This window comes from Acipenser ruthenus, chromosome 5 (assembly GCF_902713425.1).
Source record: "Acipenser ruthenus chromosome 5, fAciRut3.2 maternal haplotype, whole genome shotgun sequence".
NCBI lineage: Eukaryota > Metazoa > Chordata > Actinopteri > Acipenseriformes > Acipenseridae > Acipenser > Acipenser ruthenus.
Genome location: NC_081193.1, coordinates 1,023,672 through 1,050,380, shown reverse-complemented (window position 1 = coordinate 1,050,380; position 26,709 = coordinate 1,023,672). Strand labels below are relative to the sequence as shown.

Sequence of the window (26,709 nt, the reverse complement as noted above, 5' to 3'; positions counted from 1 at the left end):
TAGACACATCAAGAGGACTAAATTTGGTACACTGCACCTGACCCATGGGGTCCCCAAGACCAGGGCTGGGAAGACCTGTCCTACACACTCTCTCCCAAAACACACATTTCTTTGTGCTTTTATACCATGTGGCCCGGGGTTGGTTGACAAATAATCATCCAATCACCACCTGGCCACATTCCACACTTTAAATCAATCAATTAAACATTTAAACAATTAAGACCAATGTAGTGCGAGTCTGTGCAAACAGCAGCCATCTTGGACCAAGCTGTTCCTCCTGAGCCAAGATGGCCACCAGCCACCAAACAAACACAATTTATTAGTTAAATAAAATGGAAGTCCCTCCTTCAATGCGCCTCCTATTACAACCTTACGATATTTACTGAACACAATTTGAAAGCAAGGATTCAATAATAAAAGTTCTGTTGTCTTTTAGGTTTGTACCAAGCTGCTGACTAAACAAACATATGCCCTCTTCCTGCTAACAGCGATTGGCATACTTTCATACTGCTGTAGGCTCTTTCATTCTCATTCCACGTTGTTTTGTTTGTTTGTTTTGTTTTTGTTTTGTTTTTTGTACAAGATATGTAAAAAGCTAGTACTGATCCATCACAAACGTATTTAAAATAAGCATTTGTACTATTTGTATGGCTGATGTAATAACATAAAAGCAAGGGTTTTCTGAAAGTTTGCCGATCCCTGGAGCCTGGAAAATCATTTTCCTTTGTCAGTCTTACTAGAATCGTAGCGTGGGCCTGTTCAGCATGCAGCGTTTGGGGCAGAATTGACAGCAGTAAGATGCGGGAGACATGGAATGAATGTTCCAATCCTCCAAGTGTATTTAAAACACATTACACACACCAGTACTGAGAAAGGGCAGCCGGTCACTATGCACTACAGATGCAGAATATCATCTCTGCTTTGTCAAATTCCGGCTTATGGCAGTGTTGAGCCAGTGGGCAAATTGCATATTATTACTACAGAATGTATTGATAAATGCATGGCCAACTCTCACTGTGCAAATTACAATTACAAAAGTACATTGCTCCTAAAATCTATAGCCTTCAATTGCTGTCAACACCATAGCAACATAGATCACCATAACTTAAATTCACTGTATGTGGACCATGCAAATGAATGTCCATGCAAATGAATCCAGATAGCTGATGGTTCAGCCTCCATAAAACCATCCAGTTGGCTGAAAGAACTTGTGCAGAAGTAGAACAGCATCATTTATTTTATTACTCTCAAGAATGTCCGTACCAAGTTTTATGAAAATTGAAAGAACAGTTCTCAAGATAGAGTTACAATAGATCTGTAATATTATAGCACCTGGGATATGCGTTCACCAGGGGGATAGCTCCTTTATTGTTGACAAGTGCTTAATTGGCATTGAATATATATATATCTGACCCTCAGCACTAAAGTGACATCACCTTTTTGTGAAGAAAATTAATCATACATGCAGAACACATTCAAATATCAATCTTATTTCTTTATAAAAAGAATCTTTATTTTTGAAATATTTATGTGCCAGCATAGTGAAATGTCAAAGCTACTGCTTTACAGAACCCATTATCTTCCTGTTTTAAAGTCTGTATCTTTCTGCTTCCTCTTCTATCGTGCAGCCGGGGCGTCTCTGTTTCTTCTTCTGCCTCAGCTCATCTCTGAACTCATAGCTGAAGAGACCTGCGTCTGCCTCACACAGTCTGCTGTAAGCCTCAGCAAGGTTTCTGAAATGGGAAATGGACAGTTCCGTCGGACGGAGGGTTGGATCCACGTCGGCTGTGAGTAACATCTGTTCTGCAAGCTGCGAGCGCCGGGCTTCTGGAAATAACATTCTGAAAAAAGAAACAAAAATCAACCCTAATTATGTGCAACCCACTGCATACAAACACTTCTTATGAACGGTCAAAAATCCTGGATAGTTTCATTGTGTACACATACATGCATTCTTTTTACTCCTAATATTGTATTGCTAAAAACCGATTCACTGTTAATGCAGTAGCAGCAAAGCTTTTTTTTTGGTTTGTTTAAACTAATAGAATTCATACTGTAAATTACTGCTCTCTTCTCACTGCCCTTTTGTTTTTTGTGTCAGTGCGAGATTGTGACTGCATAGGAAGAATGGTATTTTGACATTTTTGTTAAAAAGCATGCAGTTTTATTCAAGCGACCATACGTCTCTACACATGGGATAGAAATTATCCTGCTGTAGAAATTGCTTACTCAATCCCTCTCCGACAGTATTTTCTTCTAAACTGGAAGACATTTCTGACGACTTTTTCCACCATCTTAAACGGCTGGTTGATCTGCGGCTGTATAAGTGGGGTGAAGTGCACAACCCCGACATCCACCTGCAAAGTGAAGTAAAAAGGGTTCCACGAAATTAGGCAGAAAAATCACAATCATTTTTCTACATTATGCAGCACATGATTTTGGTCTCTGTTGCCACAGTAACTGTATGAAGGACCAAACAAAAGCTAAAAAAACAACCTCTTGAAAAGGGAATATGCAATGAGCCATTCCCTTTTGTCAGAGCCTCTTCTGCTAACATCGTTTAAATAAACATTTTACAGATACAGCGAATGCCTAATTCATTCTCTCTCAAAGCACAGTGAATGCACCTCTTGTGGAAATTCAGAAAACCAGCTGCAGAATCTCTGCCTGAGACGGCTGTGGTGTTATTGTTCCCTTCCAAGATTTTGTGATCCATGCTTTAGTCCCATTTAATGGGAATGTCACAATGCTGCGTCAGCCGACAAGACAAGCTGCTGGAATAACCGCTGCTCAGTCTGCTTCGTGTTTAGCATTCTTCAAACTCCACTGCTTGATTGTTTTACTGTTCAAGCACATGGGAAGATCGAATGATCTTTCTATTTAAATCTGCAAAAGCACAACCCGTGTATCCAACAATACTAGCACTGAACGGGTTTCAATAAGCGAGTCCTAGCAGACTTTAGCTACTGTACAGGAGTATGTAACTGGCAGGCCGAGACAAAGCTTGTGGTGAAACTGCATTCACCTGGTACACAGCATTTCTACTTTACTGCCTACTTAAAATCAGCACTCACTCCGGGAAGGAAGAGAGCACAAGAGACGCATGCAGCTCACCCCAGCCAACTTTCATAGGTTAAAAAAAACACAAGACAAGCAGAAGATGAGGCAGCAGATTGCAGAAGAATAGTGAGCTGAAGATCTGACAGGTATGTCGTCGTTGTTATTATTATTATTATTATTATTATTATTACTATTATTATTATTATTATTATTATTAATTAAACTTAATAATATAAGTGAAAGAGTAATCTGATGATCATCCTTTCTTCGTGTTTAGTTTGTGTAAAAACATGTCGATATCAGTGGGGGGGGGGACAATGTATCGACAATGTCGACCCAGGGCACTTTATCAACCAAAAAAAAGAAACAAGGACCAGGGGTCACAAATGGAGATTAGATAAAGGGGCATTCAGAACAGAAAATAGGAGGCACTATTTTACACAGAGAATTGTGAGGGTCTGGAACCAACTCCCCAGTAATGTTGAAGCCGACACCCTGGGATCCTTCAAGAAGCTGCTTGATGAGATTCTGGGATCAATAAGCTACTAACAACCGAACGAGCAAGTTGGGCCGAATGGCCTCCTCTCGTTTGTAAACTTTCTTATGTAATAATTTAATCCCCACTTATCTTTTCAAAGCTATACTGCCATTCCTGTCACATACTGTAGTTTGACAGAAGTATTCAGATTATTCTTTACTGCTGTTTGACAGAATCAATCTAACTATCTTTCTGCTTTACTTCCTGCATGCTGATCTGTGAGAAAATAAAGTTTGTAACATGATTTTAAAAGGACCATATCCTTAACAAAAAATAGTGGCTGTTTTTATTTTCACCACAATACAATATAAATATCTGAGGCCCAAATAACTATTAATATGTCTTCTAAACCTCCCCCATTTATAAGTAAGCTTGTCTGAGCTTTACATTTCTACGATGGCTATTGTATCTTTCAATGTAAAAAATAGTTATACTGCAGGTACTGAGGTTAACATCTTTACTATTTCACAATACCAAAAATACATTCCTATTTCAGTTTTCTTAATAAATTATCCATTCATTCCAGATGAAAAAATCTTTGTAGATCAAATGCAACGTGTGGAAAAAACAGACCATTTGAAGTGCACAATTATTGTATAAATATTTCATACAGCTTTGCATGAACATTAAAATGGAAAATCATTCATCAACAACCACCTTAATTAATTCCTTATGAAGTATTTTGGTGGCTAAAATGGTGTTCCTGTTTATATAACTATTCTTGTTCAAAAGTAATAATTCTTATTCTGTGATGTTCCATTTTAAACAAATTTCAACACCACGAAAGAGTCTTCCTCCCAAAATCTAACAATATTGTACACAAATTAAAAAAAAAATTATACATAATACAGACATGAACCTAGGTTCCAACTGATATTCTTCCATTGTAGGCTGCTGCTAACAATGAGGAAATTAAACTCTTGCTGAAGGGACTATAGCCCTCTCTCTCTTCCCACACTCTCAAAGCTGCCCAAGGCTATATGCATCAGATACAGCAGTCTTATCCCACAGCACTACATATATCCCCTTTGGGAGGTACAGTAACATGTTTGTGGTTAATGGATTGCTTACATTTTCCTAAGGGGTATTTTGACAGGTTTAAAACTTGCCTGGGAAAACATGAACAAACCCACAATGCTGCTGCACAGTGCATCACTGGTGGTTGCCTAATCTAACAGGGGTAAGAAAGAACATAAGAAAGTTTACAAACGAGAGGAGGCCATTCGGCCCAACTTGCTCGTTTGGTTGTTAGTAGCTTATTGATCCCAGAATCTCATCAAGCAACTTCTTGAAGGATCCCAGGGTATCAGCTTCAACAACATTACTGGGGAGTTGGTTCCAGATTCCCATGATTCTCTGTGTAAAAAAGTTCCCCCTAGTTTATGTTCTGAATGCCCCTTTATCTAATCTCCATTTGTGACCCCTGGTCCTTGTTTCTTTTTTCAGGTCAAAAAAGTCCCCTGGGTCGACACTGTTAATACCTTTTAGGATTTTGAATGCTTGAATCAGATCGCCCCGTAGTCTTCTTTGTTCGAGACTGAATAGATTCAATTCTTTCAGCCTGTCTGCATACGACTTGCTTTTTAAACCAGGAATAATTCTGGTCGCTCTTCTTTGCACTCTTTCTAGAGCAGCAACATCTTTTTTGTAGCAAGGTGACCAGAATTGAACACAATATTCTAGGTAAGGTCTTACTAATGCATTGTAAAGTTTTAACATTACTTATCTTGATTTAAATTCAACATTCATAACTCCTAGGTCTTTTTCATAGATTCCTTCAATTTCACTATCTCCCATATAGTACTTATAATGCACATTTTATTGCTTGCGTGCAGTACCTTACACTTTTCTCTATTAAATGTCATTTGCCATGTGTCTGCCCAGTTCTGAATGCTGTCTAGAACATTTTGAATGACCTAATACTGATCCCTGTGGTACACCACTGGTTACCTCGCTCCATTTTGAGGTTTCTCCTCTAATCAGTACTTTCTGTTTTCTACATGTTAACCACTCCCTAATCCATGTGCATGCATTTCCTTGAATCCCTACTGCGTTCAGTTTGAGAATTAATCTTTTATGCAGGACTTTGTCAAAAGCTTTCTGGAAATCTAAATAAACCATGTCATATGCTTTGCAGTTATCCATTGTCGATGTTGCATCCTCAAAAAAATCAAGCAGGTTAGTTAGACACAATCTCCCTGTCCTAAAACCGTGTTGACTGTCTCCCAGGATATTGTTACCAAACACTGTAAATCTGTTGTAATTTACATAGTTATATGAGAACATGTATTCTGTCTCATGCTTTAATATATATATAAAACCATGCTGACTGTCTCCCAGGATATTGTTACCATATAGGTAATTTTCCATTTTGGATCTTATTATAGTTTCCATAACTTTGCATATAAATGAAGTCAGGCTTATTGGTCTGTAGTTACCCAGTTGGGTTTTGTCTCCCTTTTTGTGGATCGGTATTACGTTTGCAATTCTCCAGAGAGACCCCCGCATGATCCTGGCCAGCGTCCTGTAAATAACTTCTCCCATCTCCCCGAGCACCACTGAGAGGATCTCATCTGGCCCAGGGGACCTGTCTACCCCAAGAGCTCCCAGTCCCTTCAACACCTCTGCCTCCGTTATGCTAAAGCTATCCAAAACTGGATAGGAACTGGTCGACATGTGGGGCATGTTGTCCCTATCCTCCTTTGTAAAAACTTGTGAAAAGTAATCATTTAATATAGTTGCTATTTTTTTCTCTTCGTCTGTGATTTTGCCATTTGTATCTCTTAGACATTTAACCTCCTCTTTGAATGTTCTCTTGCTGTTATAATATTGCAGTTACAAGTACTCTTTCTGTGTACTTTGTTTTTGGTCCCTTTTAAACACTCTGTAATGCGCCTTTTTTCGCTGAATATTTTTTTTAATTGATCTATTAAACCATTTTGGCCACTTTGTTTTAGATTTAGATTTGTCTACTTTTGGGATGCAATTGTTTTGCGCCTCTAGTACATTTTTAAAAAACAGCCATCCTTTTTCTGTGGATGTTTTCTGTATTTTACTCCAATCTGCTTCTGTTAGTCTCTGTTTCATACCTTCATAGTTTGCCTTTCTAAAATTGTAAACCTTAGCTTTAGTCATTACTTTTTGGGTTTTAAAAATCACTTCAAATGAGACCATGTTGTGGTCTGAGTTTGCCAATGATTCTCTGAACTGTTTTAGTTATTCTGTCTTCGTTATTTGAAAAGACTAAATCAAGGCATGCCTCCCCTCTAGTCAGTGCCTTGACAAATTGTGTTAGGAAGCAGTCATTTGTAATTTCCACCATTTCAATTTTTGTCTGTCGTGCTCCCCAACAGGTTTTCCCATTTTATATGTGGGACATTGAAATCCCCCCATTAGTATGGCTCCTCCTTTGCTACATGCATTTCTAATGTCATTGTATAACTTGGTGTCTGAATTTGGAATATTTTGCTTGGTTTCCTATACAGTGTATACCCACTAATATTCTATTTGTCTCCATCCCTCTCGGATAACCAACTTTCTGTAACACCTATCACATCGTAGTTACTTGTTAGTGCAGTAGCTTCAAGTTGTAACATTTTGTTTTTGATCATTTAGGTAAATACATTTAATGGCTGTCTTACCTGAGTTGTTGCCCTTGTTTTGATGTGGTTTCCCTTCAGTTTTTTTTTTGTTGATTTTTCAATGTGATTAAGATCTGTATCACCGATATGATGAGAGGTTCAAAGAACGTGGCAGTAAAAAAAGTCACGTGACTTCAATGTGGCAGCCGTGTTAGGTCAGGGATCAGCGTCATGATCACCAGCATGTGAAGCATGCAGAGTTTATAGAAACATGAAAATATGAAGCCGCTGCCTCAAAATGGTTTCTGTGAGGCTTTGATACCATGGCAGCTTTGCACCAAATCAGCCACAAAAGGGAAAAATTTCCGTGCAAAATACCCACAGCCGAACTGTACCTAGTAATTGCAAAATACATGCTGTTCGTGTACATGAAGCCGATATCTTGAAGTGTTAGGTCAAAAAAATGATTCCAATACAGTGGCCATCTTAGGTCACAGGTCAAAGTGGATGGTCCCGTTAACGCTGTAAAACTGTAAATTTGAATTCACCTCTTAGATTTTTGATCAAAGCCAGTAAAGCAACTAATGAAAAGCTCAACAAACTAGAAACAAAAAACAACTATTAAAATAATAAAATTAAAATAGACAGACATGATTGTAACTAATAGCAAAACACACTGCTAACAGAAGCTTACGAAGAGAAATGTATGTTCCGATTGGATTCTATTTTTAAAAACATGCATATTTAAAGTGAGAAGGCTTTAAACATTAGGTGGTTGTGGTAGAATGTGTTTTTGTTTTGCTTTTTTAAATCAGAAATTAGAACAGTAATACAAAGTTAGCAATAAACCAATAATGTGCTCGCAAAATAATTTGCAACATTTGCTCTACTGCCAATTCTTTTTACATTTTCTTTTTCATGCATCATCAAATCATTGAGCTGCAGCATTTGTGTCAGCCTGAAGGCAATGCTGAAGTAGAGGCACTATTCTATAGTTCTGAAAAACCCCTTTAAAAACCACAAAGCAGAGCATCTATGGGCCGTAATCACATTCTATTCTTGTGGTACTGTTGCTAAGGAAATTGAAGACACGAATGGGTTTAAAGAGCTAATCTATCTTTCTTTTTTACTTTACAAATCACAGCAGATGACTCGGAGCATTAAAGCAATCATTCTGCACCAGAGGTAAGAATGGGTTATTTTTAATGACGGTATTTTAAAAAAATTACTAAAATAATACTGTTTGGATATTTTAAGAAAGCGGTTTTTTAGAATTTATTTTAGTTCCAGATTTGAATACCTTTGGTTATTTGATTTTTAATAAAGTTTAAAGAACTTCTTAGGATAACAAAGATATGCCTTTTACAAACTTAATGTGCCAAGAACTTAGATACTGCATCTTTATTGCCTTAATATATTATATACTTTCAAGAGGAATGATTATAAAAACATTGGCAGGCAGATGCAGATACAGACAAATACAAATATCTACATCTAGATATAGATATATACATATTGTTAAATCCTGTTTTAAAAGCAATAACAGGGAGACTGCAGCTTATTTAATTCACATTCACCTTGTTTTAAACACAGGACTTTCTATTTGCACAACTCTCATATCAACACAGTCCACTGGAGCCTCAGCTGAGGAGCTATCCATCTGCTGTAAGCTGATCAGAGGGAGAAGAGTGGGGGAGAGTGAAGGTGAGAGGATACAAGCATGGCCTCAGCAGGGATGCAGATCTTTGCTTTCATCCTGGCGCTGCTTGGCCTCTTCGGAGCCACGGTCTCCACCCTGCTTCCCAACTGGAAGGTGAGTGCTGACCTGGGCTCGAACATCATCACTGCCATCTCCCAGATGCAGGGGCTGTGGATAGACTGCACCTGGTACAGCACGGGGATGTTCAGCTGCACACTCAAATACTCAGTGCTGTCCCTGCCTGCCTACCTGCAGACTGCCCGTACCAGCATGGTGCTGTCCTGCGTGCTGGCTGCCCTGGGGCTTTGCCTCGCCTCCCTGGGGTTAAAATGCACACGCTGGGGGGGAGGGGTGCAGGCCAAAAGACACACAGCCATTGCCGGGGGGGTCTTTCTTATCGTGGCCGGATTCCTTTGCCTCGTCCCGGCCTCTTGGTTCACCAGCGAGGTCATCGCCAGCTTTTTGGACTCATCCGTGCCGGAGAGTAACAAGTACGAGCCGGGGGGAGCCGTGTACGTCGCGTTTGTGTCGGCAGGATTCCTGTTTGTTGGGGGGGCCATCTTCTGCACGTCTTGTACTGGGAAGCAGCGGGGACCACAGAACTGTCCCCCAAACAACAAGCAGCAGCAGTGCTGTTCAGCCTCACAGCCTACAGACAATAAGGCAGAATACAGCCTGCAGGACTATGTGTAATTCCAGGCAACATACAGCTGGTATAACAAACGCTGCTTGCTCTGCGTTAGAAGAAAGAAAAAGATGTGGGAGAGAGGCAGTCACTTGCACTATTTTAGGTATTCTAAAAGCAATGGTTTGCAAATCAGAAGAGACTTTATTCTTTTAGTAACTGGAAAGTGCTTCAATACAAATGAACTTATAAATATCTTGTATTTTTATGGCACTGTAATTCCTGTTTATTAGTCCATCAACCCTGATTATATAAAACTCAATTTCTGCATTTAAATGCACAGGAAATACCTGTAACCAGGGAGATACAAACATTTTTAAATTAGATAAAATATAATTTATTACATAAAGAACTTCAGATATGTTTCAGTAGCTAATATTAGGATTTTTTCCCCAAAAGCTAGAAAACATCAACATATCAGCTGAAGTCTACATTTTATAAAACAAGTTTCTCATCTGGCTTCTCACAGCCTTGAATTTGAAAGCACCCGACCGAAAAACCAAACAGCACAATAGGATGTGTAATCCCGTTTCTTCTCATTACTCCAAACGCAACAAGCTCTCCCTGACACTGTGCACTGCTCATGTATTCGACACACAGCCGCCTGTGCTTTTCACTGCCATGGTTACAGGACTCTTCAGGACCGCTGACCCCTGTATCGCTGTCGGAGGACTGCTGTCAGCCTCTCCACTGCTCCCATTAATAGACAACATCTCCCACTTTTACAGAAACGTCTGAAGAAATCAACATCTGAATGCAAACCCTGTGACAAAGAGCACATGCTACACCTGGGCCTCCTGTTCTGTCAAGCCCTTTTAAATCAAGACCATTGCAGGCATGTGGACAAAGTCAATGTTTTTCTTAAAGCTTGAACTTTTTGATAATACTGTTCTCTGCTCAGTTGTCTTTCCTTATTCAATAATGTTTTACTTTTATGGACAGTAACCATTCAAAACCTTTAAGATGATATAATAATCAATTGAAATGGCATGTTATACAAGCATTTGTCTGCTGCTGAAAAACTGAAGAAAAAACTGAAATCTGTATTCACTCATAGTAAAACAACAAAGAAACAAATATATATTTAATTATATTTTGGATATATACCAATGCCAGGGCAATGCATGGATTTTGACATGATTTATTACATTTTTATCTTTTGTCAAAATGTATACAGGGTATACTGCACATTTCATACAAAAAAGGCTTAGCCAGTTGAGCTGTGACTTTTGCTACACATTGTGTTATACTTATACACTGAGTGTACAAAACATTAGGAACACCTCCTCTTTCCATGAAATAGACTGACGAGGTGAATCCAGGTGAAAGCTGTGATCCCTTATTGATGTAACCTGTTAAATCTACTTCAATCAGTGTAGATGAAGGGGAGACAGGTTAAAGAAGGATTTTTAAGCCTTGACACAATTGAGACATGGATTGTGTATGTGTGCCATTCAGAGGGTAAATGGGCAAGACAAAAGATTTAAGTGCCTTTGAACGGAGTATGGTAGTAGGTGCCAGGCGCGCCGGTTTGAGTTTTTCATGCTCAACAGTTTCCCGTGTGTATCAAGGATGGTCCACCACCCAAAGGACATCCAGCCAACGGCAGGCCAGTGGTCGAAAACGGCTCATTGATGAAAGAGGCCAAAGAAGGCTGACACGAATTGTGCAGAGCAACAGACGGGCTACAGTTAGTCAACTGACAGTCCAGTACAACATTGGTGCCGAAATACCCATAAAAGAATGCACAACTCGTCATACCTTGACACGAATGGGGTATGGCAGCCAACAACCTAAGAGAGTTCCACTTCTTTCAGCAAAACACAAGAAACTGCGGTTGCATTGGGCCAAGGAACGAAAACACTGGACACTGGAGGATTGGAACAACATTGTCTGGTCTGATGCCTATGGAGAAAACCACATGAGTACATGCATCCATCATGCCGCGTGTCAACATTGCAGGCTGGTGGTGGCGGTGTGATGGTGTGGGGTGTGTTTTCATGGCACACATTGAGCCCCTTGATAAAAGTGGAGCAATGTTTGAATGCCACAGGATATCTGAACATCATTGCCAATCAGGTGTATCCATCTGCTAATGGATTTTTTCAGCAGGATAATGCCCCATGCCACAAGGCTAGGATTGTCTAGGAATGGTTCCACGAACATGACAGTGAATACAGCTTACTGCAGTGGCCTGTCCAATCACCAGATCTCAATCCATGGAATGAGCTATTCGGAGTAGAGATCCACTACCAGCCAACTTGACACAACCGTGGGAAGCATTGGAGTCAACATGGGCCAGCATCCCTGTGGAATGCTTTCGACACCTTGTAGAGTTCATGCCCCAACGAATTGAGGCTGTTCTGAGGGCAAAAGGGAGTGCAACTCAATTTTAGGAAGGTGTTCCTAATGTTTTGTACACTCAGTGGATAGATAGATAGATAGATAGATAGATAGATAGATAGATAGATAGATAGAGAGATAGAGAGATAGAGAGATAGAGAGATAGAAAATCGCTCCCGAGTGGCGCATCCACTAAAAGCACTCGCTTAGAGTGCAGGATGTGCCCTATAGTTGCTGGTTCGTGTCCAGGCTATTTCTTTGCCGACTGAGGACGGGAGCTCAACTGGCCGAGCGCCGCCTGGGGGGAGGGAGGGCTAGGTCAGCCAGAGTGCCCTCGGCTCACTGCACACCAGCGACCCCTGTGGTCTGGCCGGGCGCCTGCGAGCTTGCCTGTAAGCTGCCCAGCGTTGTCCTCCGATGCTGTAGCTCTTTGGCTGCATGGTGAGTCTGCAGTGTGTAAAGAAGCCGGCGGCTGGCGGCACACGCTTCGGGGGATAGCGTGTATTTGTCTTCGCCACTCCCGAGTCAGTGCGGGGGTGGTAGCAGTGAGCTGAGCTAAACCAAATAATTGGATACTACTAAATTGGGGAGAAAAATAACAAAAAAAACTAAAAATTGGCAACTACTAAAATATATATATATATATATATATATATATATATATATATATATATATATATATATATATATATATATTTATTTATTTGATTTGAATTCCACAAGCTGAACAGATGGGGCAGACCACATTGTATAAATGATATATCATACTGTGGGATAATACTGCAGGTAGCTCATCTGTTTATAGCCATTTTAATGTGTGTGACAATCCATTTGAAAACCCAATTTATGTTCATTACACTTGAAATCCCAACGATCATAAATGCCCATTTTGTTTTGGGATAATTAAAGAGCTGCTTAAAGTTAAAGGACTGTGAGCAAGTCTTATCTGTGTGCAATTCAATTCAGGGTGTTTTACAAACCCTTTCACTTTCCTCCTAGCAAGGGGTTAGGGTGCCATATAAACACTTCCCTAAATGAAAAAAAAATTAATCCTACAGATGCAGCATTTGGGAACAATCCTATTTTAAAAGGTGTTGCAGAGTAGAGCGTAATGTAGCTCCCTGTGGTTACATAATAACCTGGGCCAATAGAAAACCGTGGCCGCATGTATTTTGCGTTATCCGCCAAAAACAGTACGCCACGCCAGAAACGTTCATATTTTTATATTACTTCAAGATACAGGATATAACTATATCCCTACCTTCTAAAAGTGATGATCACTTGCAAGGCTGTATCTCTAAAGAAGCTTTTAATTTCCATCTGCAATGCGTTCTCACCGTCATCATCACATTGAAAACAGTACCAGACCAGCCTTTCGTTTCTCACTGTAGGTAAACTGTTCCACTGGCTGCTGATCCGCGATCACTTCCACCCTCATCACCAAATGAATTTTTCCACTTTAGTTTTTCTTTAGTTCCTTGTTATCTGCCATGCTTCTTTCAAATACGTGCCCCTTCCCGGATCAATTTTTCCCACGTGCCTTTGCATTACGCTTAAAGATAACCCTAGAAACTGTCCATGCCTAGCAATAGCTTCTTCCTACATTTTCAATAAGCATAGCCCACCATGTGTAGTTTTAATCTGTGTTGTTTCACTCTTTAGGTGGTTCAAGTAGAATGTCTTTATCAAAACATATTCAGATACAACACTCAGAAGTTCGTTTTTGCATTCATACATTTGTACAGTGCCGTGAAAAAGTATTTGCCCTGTTTGATTTTCTACATTTTTGCACATTTTTCACATTGTATTTGGTCAGATTTTCTTTGTGGGTTGTAGTAGTATATAGAGGGAGTCTGGGAGAAAAAATGACACCAAAGTTTGGTGCTTCTTTCATTTGTTTGGTGTGCAAGGTAATCAAACATGCAATCTTCAGGTGTGAAAAAGGTATTGCCCCCCCCCCAGTTAACTTAACCCCATTAAAGGGATAATTAGGGTCAGCTGTTTGAGTACTTTGGTTAACAACCAGGCCTGATTTGGGCCAGCCCTGCCCAATATAAATCTGACTAACTTTGGCCCTTACCATCAGAGTGAAGTTGTCAGCACACAGGTTCTAGAGGCACATCATGCCACGAACAAAAGAAATTCCTGAAGACCTCCGGAAAAAAGTTGTTGATGTCTATCAGTCTGGAAAGGGTTACAAAGCCATTTCTAAGGCTCTGGGTCTCCACCGAACCACAGTCAGAGCCATATTTTCCAAATGGAGAAAGTTTGTGACAGTAGTGAATCTTCCCAGCAGTGGCCGCCCTGCCAAAATCTCTCCAAGAGCAAGGCGTAAAATCGTCCAGGAAGTCGCAAACAACCCTATAACAACATCCTGGGATCTGCAGGCCTCTCTCGCCTCGGCTAAGGTCAGTGTTCATGAGTCCACCATCAAAAAGACACTGGGCAAAAATGGGATTCATGGCAGAGTAGCAAGGCGGAAACCATTGCTCACTAAGAAGAACATGAATGCTCGTCTCAAGTTTCCCAAAAAGCACCTGGATGATCCTCAAGAGTTCTGGAACAATGTTCTATGGACAGATGAGTCAAAAGTGGAACTTTTTGGCCGACATGGGCCCCGTTATGTCTGGTGAAAACCAAACACTGCATTCCACAGTAAGAACCTCATACCAACGGTCAAGCATGGTGGTGGTAGTGTCATGGTTTGGGGATGCTTTGCTGCATCAGGACCTGGACGCCTTGCCATCATTGAAGGAACCATGAATTCTGCTCTGTATCAGAGAATTCTACAGGAGAATGTGAGGCCATCCGTCCGTGAGCTGAAGCTGAAGCGCAGCTGGGTCATGCAGCAAGACAATGATCCGAAACACACAAGCAAGTCTACATCAGAATAGTTGAAGAACAAGAAATTTAAAGTTTTGGAATGGCCTAGTCAAAGTCCAGACCTAAACCCCATTGAGATGTTGTGGCAGGACCTGAAACAAGCAGTTCATGCTCGAAAACCCACAAATGTGACTGTTGAAGCAGTTCTGCATGGAGGAGTGGGCCAAAATTCCACGGCGCTGTGAGAGACTAATCAATAACTACAGGAAGCGTTTGGTTGCAGTTATTGCTGCTAAAAGGTGGCATAACCAGTTATTGAGTCTAAGGGGGCGATTACTTTTTCAAACGGGGCACTGGGTGTTGCATAACTTTCTTTAATAAATAAATGAAATATGTACAGACGTGCTCAAATTTGTTGGTACCCTTACAGCTCATTGAAATAATGCTTCATTCCTCCTGAAAAGTGATGAAATTAAAAGCTATTTTATCATGTATACTTGCATGCCTTTGGTATGTCATAGAATAAAGCAAAGAAGCTGTGAAAAGAGATGAATTATTGCTTATTCTACAAAGATATTCTAAAATGGCCTGGACACATTTGTTGGTACCCCTTAGAAAAGATAATAAATAATTGGATTATAGTGATATTTCAAACTAATTCGTTTCTTTAATTAGTATCACACATGTCTCCAATCTTGTAACCAGTTATTCAGCCTATTTAAATGGAGAAAAGTAGTCACTGTGCTGTTTGGTATCATTGTGTGCACCACACTGAACATGGACCAGAGAAAGCAAAGGAGAGAGTTGTCTGAGGAGATCAGAAAGAAAATAATAGACAAGCATGGTAAAGGTAAAGGCTACAAGACCATCTCCAAGCAGCTTGATGTTCCTGTGACAACAGTTGCAAATATTATTAAGAAGTTTAAGGTCCATGGAACTGTAGCCAACCTCCCTGGGCGCGGCTGCAAGAGGAAAATCGACCCCAGATTGAACAGAAGGATAGTGCGAATGGTAGAAAAAGAACCAAGGATAACTGCCAAAGAGATACAAGCTGAACTCCAAGGTGAAGGTACGTCAGTTTCTGATCGCACCATCCGTCGCTTTTTGAGCGAAAGTGGGCTCCATGGAAGAAGACCCAGGAGGACTCCACTTTTGACAGAAAAACATAAAAAAGCCAGACTGGAATTTGCTAAAATGCATATTGACAAGCCACAATCCTTCTGGGAGAATGTCCTTTGGACAGATGTGTCAAAACTGGAGCTTTTTGGCAAGTCACATCAGCTCTATATTCACAGACGAAAAAATGAAGCTTTCAAAGAAAAGAACACCATACCTACAGTGAAACATGGAGGAGGCTCGGTTATGTTTTGGGGCTGCTTTGCTGCGCCTGGCACAGGGTGCCTTGAATCTGTGCAGGGCACAATGAAATCTCAAGACTATCAAGGCATTCTGGAGCGAAACGTACTGCCCAGTGTCAGAAAACTCTGTCTCAGTCGCAGGTCATGGGTTCTCCAACAGGATAATGACCCAAAACACACAGCTAAAAGCACCCAAGAATGGATAACAACAAAACATTGGACTATTCTGAAGTGGCCTTCTATGAGTCCTGATCTGAATCCTATCGAACATCTATGGAAAGAGCTGAAACTTGCAGTCTGGAGAAGGCACCCATCAAACCTGAGACAGCTGGAGCAGTTTGCTCAGGAAGAGTGGGCCAAACTACCTGTTAACAGGTGCAGAAGTCTTATTGAGAGCTACAGAAAACATTTGATTGCAGTGATTGCCTTTAAAGGTTGTGCAACAAAATATTAGGTTAGCGGTCCCATCATTTTTGTCCATGCCATTTTCATTTGTTTTATTATTTACAATATTATGTTGAATAAAAAATCAAAAGCAAAGTCTGATTTCTATTAAATATGGAATAAACAATGGTGGATGCCAATTACTTTTGTCAGTTTCAAGTTATTTCAGAGAAAATTGTGCATTCTTCGTTTTTTGTGGAGGGGTACCAACAAATTTGAGCACGTCTGTATCAAATGTTTGTGTTATTTGTTCACTCAGGGTCCCTTTTATCTAACATTAGGTTTTGGTTGAAGATCTGATAACATTCAGTGTCAAAAATATGCAAAAATGCAGAATATCAGACAGGGGGCAAATACTTTTTCACGGCACTGTACATACATACATACATACAAATAGCTCTTTCGCACCTTCTGAAAAGGTATTCTGTTTTGTGAAAGAAAACAATAAAGTTGTTTTTTTGCAACAATCTATGATGCTTGGACTCTTCTTTGCAGCATAAGAATATAACAGTATTAATTTGGCCCTAAATACCCCCTGCAATTTTCAGCAAAATTTGGTCAAATATCCCTGCAATTTTTGGCAAATATTTCCACAGATTCCACTGTTTAACCCACATTCTCCTCTGACTGTCTATTCAATGGCTTTGCAAGGGATTGCTGTCATGATAAATCACTGATGCTACCTTAAGATGTGTGATGCACTTTGAATGAATGAGGCTTTGAGACCCGTGCTTGTGTACTGGGTTAATCTGTCACAGTAAATGCCACAACAAACACTTGCACGTCTTCTCAGCTCAGATATTTCTGCGCATCCCTTTACAAATTAAATTGACTTTGAAGCCGATTAGAAAAAATCAAGACATTCAGATAAACAGAATCACACATACAGGTATGTGTGGCTGTTAACACTGAGCTGTTTTCTAAGTTTCTTGCTATACTTAGGCCATCTTTGACCACACATCCTGGACTACTTTAAGATCTGTGAAACCAGCACTTTTTTTTTGACAAGAAACTGTGCATTTGCCCTATAGTATTTGAGGGAAAACATTTTCAAATCTGACCCAAATTCTCCAAATGAAAACAAAACCTGGTACCTGGTAACTTTCCATTTGAAGCAAAGATGATTTTTCTCAACTTCCTAAAGAAATGATTATTCATACCGGTAAGTGAATTTGGAATTTGGGTTGGGAATATGTATCACACTTGGCTGATAAATGAACTAGCAGTTACTTTAGAAAACTGGAATTTGAAGCAGTCTCAGCACATCATATTATATGCTCAACAATGCAGAAACAATTACTCTGCACAAGGTGTCCTTTGAAGTCACTTTAAACAGTTAGCTGAACATTATTCAGCAGGTTTCATTCCACGTTATGAAGCAACATGAGTTAATTCTACAGGGTGCTGCCACACCTTTGGCCAGAGGCGTATTGCGAACGAACCTAAAATAAGTGGAATTCTTTAAAGAGTTGTTAATTTAAAAGATCATGCACTATAATCTACTGATCATTACCCGCCTTAACCCTGCAACCATTTTGACAATATTACAATATCATAAAACGCATACGTACCACTAGTCTGTAGATTCCATACAAAAATAAAAACTAGACAAACCTGGAAACTACTGTTATGGTACAGTAACCTGTGAGTTAATACTAGGTAGACTGGTTTAGTGCGAAGTGGCAATTAGACTCAGACACCTCCCAACACGGCTGTAAATACAAACATTAGAGCTTTTGGTATCGGCAAAAACGAAAATCACCTTGATGCACATCCATCAAAAAAAAAGTATGTATGTCACATATCAACAGCTGGACACGTTCCTCTATATTTTCTCAGAGCCCTTTCTTACCTCTGGTTTGGGGACAAAAGCCCGTCCAGGAATGGTGAAGCAGCTCCTCACGTTGCACAGGTACTGTGCCATGATGGACAGCCTACTCCTCTGTCTGCTGCCGGTACTTGCCGTGAGCCTCTGTGAAGAGAAAAGAGAGCGAGTTCAAAGAGCAGGAGCGCGTCCCAAAACACAGAGCTGCTCAACAACCAAGAACAAGAGCGTGTCCCAAAACACAAAGCTGCTCAACAACCAAGAACAAGAGCGCGTCCCAAAACACAGAGCTGCTCAACAACCAAGAACAAGAACCCGTTCCAAAACACAAAGCTACTCACCAACCAAGAACAAGAGCGCGTCCCAAAACACAAAGCTGCTCAACAACCAAGAACAAGAGCGTGTCCCAAAACACAGAGCTGCTCAACAACCAAGAACAAGAGCGTGTCCCAAAACACAAAGCTACTCAACAACCAAGAACAAGAGTGTGTCCCAAAACACAAAGCTGCTCAACAACCAAGAACAAGAGCGTGTCCCAAAACACAAAGCTGCTCACCAACCAAGAACAAGAACCCGTTCCAAAACACAAAGCTACTCACCAACCAAGAACAAGAGCGCGTCCCAAAACACAGAGCTGCTCAACAACCAAGAACAAGAGCGTGTCCCAAAACACAAAGCTACTCAACAACCAAGAACAAGAGTGTGTCCCAAAACACAAAGCTGCTCAACAACCAAGAACAAGAGCGTGTCCCAAAACACAAAGCTGCTCACCAACCAAGAACAAGAACCCGTTCCAAAACACAAAGCTACTCACCAACCAAGAACAAGAGCGCGTCCCAAAACACAGAGCTGCTCAACAACCAAGAACAAGAGCGTGTCCCAAAACACAAAGCTACTCAACAACCAAGAACAAGAGTGTGTCCCAAAACACAAAGCTGCTCAACAACCAAGAACAAGAGCGTGTCCCAAAACACAAAGCTACTCACCAACCAAGAACAAGAGCGCGTCCCAAAACACAAAGCTGCTCAACAACCAAGAACAAGAGCGTGTCCCAAAACACAGAGCTGCTCAACAACCAAGAACAAGAGCGTGTCCCAAAACACAAAGCTACTCAACAACCAAGAACAAGAGTGTGTCCCAAAACACAAAGCTGCTCAACAACCAAGAACAAGAGCGTGTCCCAAAACACAAAGCTGCTCACCAACCAAGAACAAGAACCCGTTCCAAAACACAAAGCTACTCACCAACCAAGAACAAGAGCGTGTCCCAAAACACAAAGCTACTCAACAACCAAGAACAAGAGCGTGTCCCAAAACACACTGACACCAAGAGAAGGACTTCCTGCCTCAGGGAGGAACAGCACACAGAAGAAAAAGAAGTGAAGCTTTGTAGTGCAGATCTGCACAAAAATAAAAAGAAACGTGCTGCTTTCATATAATTGGCCTATATTCAGTAAGCCTGAAGTTGTTTTGCTTCAGTGATTCGATTGTGGGCCTGACACAAGTGCCCACTCGGATAAGATTAGAGGCAGACCTGTGGTCAAGTATAATTATAGCTACAAATACAGCACAGCTGCTTGCTGGAATTGCAATTACAATTACAAGGCTATTCTGTTCAATTATAATTACACTAAACAGTAACAAACAACTACACACACATGAACTCTATCCTAAATAACCAAAGCACTAATCATGGGTACAAACACAGAAACATACGATTTCACTGATTCTTTTCAAAAGTCACCAGAAGTGGTTGAAAATACAAGAATAATGATTGTATGACAAATAAATGCGGAATTGAGCTGTAATCAATCAATTACACGTGAAATTCCGCAGGTGTGCCACGGTTCAATTACACTTGCATTGTAATTGCAATGAATTATGAATTGCACAATTACAATTGTGACTGACTGCAGTTCTGATTAATACTCTGCAACTATAGCAGAGTCACGAAACACTCAAACATAAAAAAACGAACACTCTGCAACTATAACAGAGCCACTAACCACTCATAAACGTAACAAAACTAATACTCTGCAACTATAGCACAGCCACGAAACACTCATAAACATTATTATTATTATTATTATTATTTTTATTATTTAGCAGACGCCTTTATCCAAGGCGACTTAGAGACTAGGGTGTGTGAACTATGCATCAGCTGCAGAGTCACTTACAATTACGTCTCACCCGAAAGACGGAGCACAAGGAGGTTAAGTGACTTGCTCAGGGGCACACAATGAGTCAGTGGCTGAGGTGGGATTTGAACCGGGGATCTCCTGGTTACAAGCCCTTTCCTTTAACCACTGGACCACACAGCCTCCTAACAAAACTAATACCCTGCAACTATAACAGAGCCACCATAGATGTATAAACATACATAAAAAACTAACATTCTGCAACTATAGCACAGCCACGAAACACTCAAACTTACTCAACTACATACCTCTGCCACTTCCTTCTGAAAAGTCAGGGTCAGCTGGGTCCGGCCGTACACAAAGGGTCCATCCCGATTAGCAATATTCTCCAGCCACCTAATGATCAGAGGAGTGGATACACTGAACGGCAGGTTTCCAATGATATGCACATCTGGAGGCCCTGTTCATGTTAATGACAAGAAAAATAAGTTCACATTACAATTCTGGTATCACTCCAGCAAACGCTATTTCATTGAGTAACAAACTTGGGGCTCACAGGCTGGGTTGGGAGTTGTATGCAATTTGTAATTAAAGTACAGTACAGTGGGTGGTAAGCATCTTTCACTCAATGTGTTTTTGTTATTTTGGTTGATGGATAAAACCTTGCAGACTAGCACAAGGATTGACACCTTTTCCTTACAGCGGCTTCTAAGAAGCACCAAACAACCAAACCTATTTAACTGTGTGTGATTATTTAACGCTAGGGCTGCACAGAATAACCCCAGATGTTTGTTTTGTTATTTGGTGCTCTTTAACCCTTTGCGGTCCTATGTCGGACCTTGTCCGACATTGCAATTATTCCTATCCGGTCCAATGTCCGACATCATCAAAAAAACTCATAAAATGGGTTTCTAGTCGTTTTTTCTCCGGAAAAAGCAGAGAAAACCATTCAATGGCCGAGTGTGAATGACTGGAGCCGAGACAAGCCGAAAAAAAAGAGGGTATCTCATGATTAGTCATACTTGCCCCTGGCATCAAATAGGGGCAGTCATAAAGAAACAAGCTGGCTGTTACTGAATCAGCGCACAGAGAATATCACGGACATTTGCAGAGCTTTAAGATGTTATAGTAATAAAATAACACTATGTAACACAATTTTTGTTCCTGGGTAGTAAGTGTTATTTCCTAATTGCTTATGCCTCAAAAGTATAGAAAATGGCTATTATTCCCCACAAACTTTGCTTTTGTGACCAGGACAGTGATATTTTGAAATTTACCTATTTCCAATGAGAAAACGGGCAAATTTGTGTCTTTTCGTTCACATAAAGTCAGAAAAAAACAACATATGAATCCAAATTAACATGTATTTATACTAAAGTAATACAAAAATGACTACAAAAGATTTAGAAGTGAGTAGTTTTTCGAGATTTACGATTATACTGTAAATCACTTTCACGAATCAGCCCCCAAATGTAGTCTCCCATCATGTTCTCGTTATACTGTCCTTGGTAGCGGCGTTCAAAGTCCAGTATATCCTGGTGGAAGCGCTCGCCTTGCTCCTCCGAGTACGCTCCCATGTTCTCCTTGAATTTATCAAGATGAGCATCAAGGATATGGACTTTGAGGGACATCCTACAGCCCATTGTGCCGTAGTTCTTCACCAGTGTCTCAACCAGCTCCACATAGTTTTCGGCCTTGTGATTGCCCAGGAAGCCCCGAACCACTGCAACAAAGCTGTTCCAAGCCGCTTTCTCCTTACTAGTGAGCTTCTTGGGGAATTCATTGCACTCCAGGATCTTCTTTATCTGTGGTCCGACGAAGACACCGGCTTTGACCTTTGCCTCAGACAGCTTAGGGAAGAAGTCTTGAAGGTACTTGAAGGCTGCCAACTCCTTATCTAGAGCTCTGACAAATTGTTTCATAAGGCCCAATTTGATGTGCAGTGGTGGCATCAGCACCTTCCGGGGGTCCACCAGTGGCTCCCACTTGACGTTGTTCCTCCCCACAGAGAACTCGGTCCGCTGTGGCCAGTCCCGCCTGTGGTAGTGCGCCTTGGTGTCCCTGCTGTCCCAAAGGCAAAGATAGCAGGGAAACTTGGTAAAACCGCCTTGGAGACCCATCAGGAATACCACCATTTTGAAGTCTCCTATGACCTTGATGCCATCTCAGAAAAATGCAGATATGTATCCACTTAGGCAGCTGGAACTAAACTGAACTGGTGGGCTTAAGGCCCCTTTATTTATACTACTATTTATATTACTGGAAAGTTCTAGAAAGTTCTAGAAGTTACTCCAAGTTTACTCAGCACTGAATCTATCTGGAATGTTCTGGAAAATAGGTACATTTCAAAATATCACTGTCCTGGTCACAAAAGCAAAGTTTGTGGGGAATAATAGCCATTTTCTATACTTTTGAGGCATAAGCAATTAGGAAATAACACTTACTACCCAGGAACCAAAAAAAAAAAAAAATTTGTTACACAGTGTAATGACTTGGATCGCATTATTGAGGAGTTTGGTGATAAAACGAGTGATCAGGAGATGATTGATCGGTATGTACGACTATTATTATTATTATTTATTTCTTAGCATATGTGAAAGCAATAGCGAACGAAAGGGTGGGGCGGGGCTGGAGATGCCTAGTGAGTGCTTTGTTGATATGCAGGGCCTTTTAAACCCGTTTGACTGTGGAAAAATACTTTTAAACAGCGCGTCTAAAATTAACTGCGCGTGTGAAAATAAATTGGACCCGACGCGCCTGACGCGCACTTAATAAATGGACTGCAAAGGGTTAAAAGCCACTGTAAGGACAGCTTTCCTGCATTTGAATCCTAGGACTGATCTCTCAAAAGGGTTTAAAATACCTGCGTAGGGACACCCACAATCTGATCCTTTAAAACTCACCATCGTCCCATTCCTTGGCAAGCTGCTTTGGAAAAGCCCTTTCCATCTTATAGGTCAGTATGTCACCGTGGACGATTTTAACTTTCTCTGGCGCAGCCTCAGCTAACAGCTATGTCAAGAAGATGCAAAATTCAAAAAACATCAGTTGATGCAGATAAACGTCAAGCAACTCACAACAAATGTAAAAATAATAACTTTGTACTTGAAACTTGAAAAAGTAGTTCATTATGACCTGCATCGACAGCATGTAAAATCACTTAATCGAACAACTCATTTTCAGAGCAAACTGAGCAATTATCCAGGGCCTGTTTCGCAAAGCATTTCTAGCACTTAGCAGGCTGCTATCAAACAGTAACATTTCAGATGTTGGTTTTCTACACATACATAAGGTAAGATGAATGCAAACTGTTTCTGTCATTTCATTGAATGTTCTATAATAGAATTAGACTGGATTTAGAAACTGGGCCCAGACAGCTTGTAATGGTCTACATCACAGACTTGGACAGCATTGAGAGAGTGGCTCACCCAAAGGCATTAGCAAACACATTTCTGTTTGGTTCTACTTGCACAGTTAACCCTCATGGCTTCCAGATCTTACACAATCAATTGAAAGGTCAACCTATTGATGAAACCCTATAAACTTTAAGAAAATCTATCAAAAAATATTATTATTATTATTATTATTTATTTCTTAGCAGATGCCCTTATCCATGGCGACTTACAGTTGTTACAAGATATCACAGTATTTTTACATACAATTACATTATTCTTTTACACATTTTCTTTTTTTATGTTTACATACAATTACCCATTTATACAGTTGGGTTTTTACTGCAGCAATCTAGGTAAAGTACCTTGCTCAAGGGTACAGCAGCAGCGTCCCCCACCTGGGACTGAACCCACGACCCTCCGGTCAAGAGTCCAGAGCCCTAATCACTATCCACAGCACTGCTGCTTAACTCTTAAAGAATATGTATTCCAGATGTGCAGTGCTTAAACATCAGGATTCTGCCCCTGTGATGAATGTGTTTCTGATGCACAGAGCGAGCTTACCTGTAACCCTGGAAGAAAGCGTGTGTCTTTCTCCACCACAAGGAGCTGTGCAGCCCCAGCATTGAGGATGGAGCGTGTGAGCCCTCCAGGGCCCGGACCCACTTCACACACAAAGCCATTCCGCACATTCCCGGCCTGCCGGACAATCTTGTCTGTTGCAAGTATAATCACACATTCAATTTAAATGGTACTTGCTCACGAAAGAGTGCACGTGTCTGAGAATTCAGGAAATGCGTGTGCTGTATGCAGAGTGCAGCCACGGTGTGCTGTGCAATCTGAAGTGATTACAGTCCTACGATCATAAACTGAATTCCAGATGATTTCCAACCTCAAAACCAAATATTCAGGAGTCACAGAAAAAAATCACCATCAAGATGCAGTGCGTTAAAAGACTTTTCAATGCCACATCTACACTGCAACGCTTGTACTGCTCGTTACACCAAGCATCTAGAAACACTTGCAATGGTTTTAATTAGAGATATTCTGTAATAATGTTAACTTCATACACAAATTGCAAAACATTTAACAGCAGGTATTTGAGAAGGTAGGTTGAACAACCCTATTTCTATGCACAAGCACTAGAAGTTGTGCAATAATGTATTGACTGTTTGTTGTCTCAGCCGCTACAGTGGTCTGATTAGTAAATACCATACAACACCTGATGAAGCAGCTCCTAATTAAAACCAGTTAAACCCAAAGGCTGCGCACTGCAGTCATCAACAGAAATGAACATCTTGCCTGTCAGTCTTAAATCCAGGAGGAAATTCTGCGACAGCTGTTTCTGTGCGCGGAGATTGTACAGCTTGATAATTTCCCCAATGGTCGGGAGAGGGGGTAATCGGAAAGAAGCCATTTTCCCAGATGCCCCCATTCTTCTCGTCACTTCGTAAAAAAAAAAAAAAAAAGATATATTTATAAAAGTCCAGGAATCCTGGTGTTACATAATATATAAAAGCATTACAATCTGATTTATCATAGTGCTTTTGACCTGAAAAAAGAAACAAGGACCAGGGGTCACAAATGGAGATTAGATAAAGGGGCATTCAGAACAGAAATTAGGAGGCACTTTTTTTACACAGAAAATTGTGAGGGTCTGGAACCAACTCCCCAGTAATGTTGTTGAAGCTGACACCCTGGGATCCTTCAAGAAGCTGCTTGATGAGATTATGGGATCAATAAGCTACTAACAACCAAGCGAGCAAGATGGGCTGAATGGCCTCCTCTCGTTTGTAAACTTTCTTATGTTCTTATGTATATACACATGCATGCATGCATGCATGCATGCAGGGACATTAATAAGATTCCTGCTGCATAGCAGTTCCACCAAATCCAGGTTTTAATATAAGCTTGATCAGCCCCAGTCTATCGGCAACATGCTCAGGTGTGTCTTACTCTATAGTAAAACCTGGAATGGATCAAATTGCTATGCAATGGGAGCCTTATTTCCATCCCTGGAGTGGCTGTACGACGTTTGCAAAAATTATTTAATTCTAGAACATATACGGTTATCTTAGTTTGAAGTAACTGGGAATAAAATGGCAATAGTTAATAATATATTGACAAAGTTTCAGCAGCAGCAGTAAATACGGTTTGAATACATCACCGGTATCATTGTGCTGCAGCAGTGACACCCCGGTACTGTACCCGACTAATTCAATGCTTTCAAAAGCCCCGTGCACTAACCTCAGAGAAGCCACTGTTACCCGTTACAACATTCCCTGACCCCTTACGATTGCCAGTGTGTCTGAGTCTATCGCATCCTGGGACGCTTTTTAACACGTGATTCCAGTCGAGTTTAATATTAAACCTTTTGATATAATAGCGAACGTGTTTTAAATCAAACCAAACAATGACACATTTAACGATATCATTTCTACAGGTGAAACACAGCTGAACACTTTCAATAACACAACCACATTTAACTTACCAGCATGCCGTTTTGACCCTGCTGCGGAAGCGGCTGTCCTTACTGAAAACGAAAGTATCCAATGAGAGCGCAAGCGTCTGAAAACTCAACCAATCGCGCAATTGGAAAGAATTGTTTTCCGTTTGACCTTCAAGATGACGTTGCATCCCTATGGTTGTATCTGTGTGTGGATGATGAAATAACACAACACAAACGCTAGAGGGAGACATAAGTAGAATGTATAATCTACCTTTTTATTTGTGCAAAAACGTAGTGTGTCAACTGGATTGAATGTGTGTGTATAATATCGTATAACCCAGTTACGACAAAACTCATATCGTATACTGTCCTGTG

The 26,709-nt window shown here is 40.6% G+C and overlaps 2 protein-coding genes across 3 annotated transcripts; one reads left to right on the top strand and one right to left on the bottom strand.

Annotated features, from left to right (window-relative positions):
* Positions 1-1,488: 1,488 nt before the first annotated feature.
* On the bottom strand, positions 1,489-26,499 carry tfb1m (transcription factor B1, mitochondrial). 2 transcript variants are annotated; one of them, XM_034003689.3, is made up of 8 exons: positions 26,377-26,499; positions 25,188-25,331; positions 24,450-24,601; positions 23,397-23,505; positions 20,802-20,953; positions 18,384-18,503; positions 2,230-2,357; positions 1,489-1,841 (listed from the first exon to the last, which is right to left on the bottom strand). In XM_034003689.3, the coding sequence occupies exons 2-8, from the start codon at positions 25,318-25,320 to the stop codon at positions 1,589-1,591; spliced, it is 1,047 nt and encodes a 348-aa protein (XP_033859580.3). In that variant the 5' UTR covers positions 25,321-25,331; positions 26,377-26,499; the 3' UTR covers positions 1,489-1,588. The 2 variants fall into 2 exon arrangements, with proteins under 2 accessions (XP_033859580.3, XP_033859581.3); XM_034003690.3 differs by lacking the exon at positions 26,377-26,499 and adding an exon at positions 26,133-26,345.
* Positions 8,320-10,491, top strand: LOC117402492 (claudin-20-like). The gene is made up of 2 exons (XM_034003691.3): positions 8,320-8,364; positions 8,773-10,491. The coding sequence occupies exon 2, from the start codon at positions 8,900-8,902 to the stop codon at positions 9,569-9,571; it is 672 nt and encodes a 223-aa protein (XP_033859582.2). The 5' UTR covers positions 8,320-8,364; positions 8,773-8,899; the 3' UTR covers positions 9,572-10,491.
* Positions 26,500-26,709: the final 210 nt, after the last annotated feature.

Coding starts and splice junctions, on each gene's coding strand:
- LOC117402492 (XM_034003691.3), top strand. CDS start 8,900: ATGGCCTCAGCAGGGATGCAGATCTTTGCTTTCATCCTGGCGCTGCTT.
- tfb1m (XM_034003689.3), bottom strand. CDS start 25,320: ATGGGGGCATCTGGGAAAATGGCTTCTTTCCGATTACCCCCTCTCCCG. Junction 24,602..25,187: donor CCTGGATTTAAGACTGACAG/GCAAGATGTTCA, acceptor TACTTGCAACAG/ACAAGATTGTCCGGCAGGCC. Junction 23,506..24,449: donor GCTTTCTTCCAGGGTTACAG/GTAAGCTCGCTC, acceptor TTCTTGACATAG/CTGTTAGCTGAGGCTGCGCC.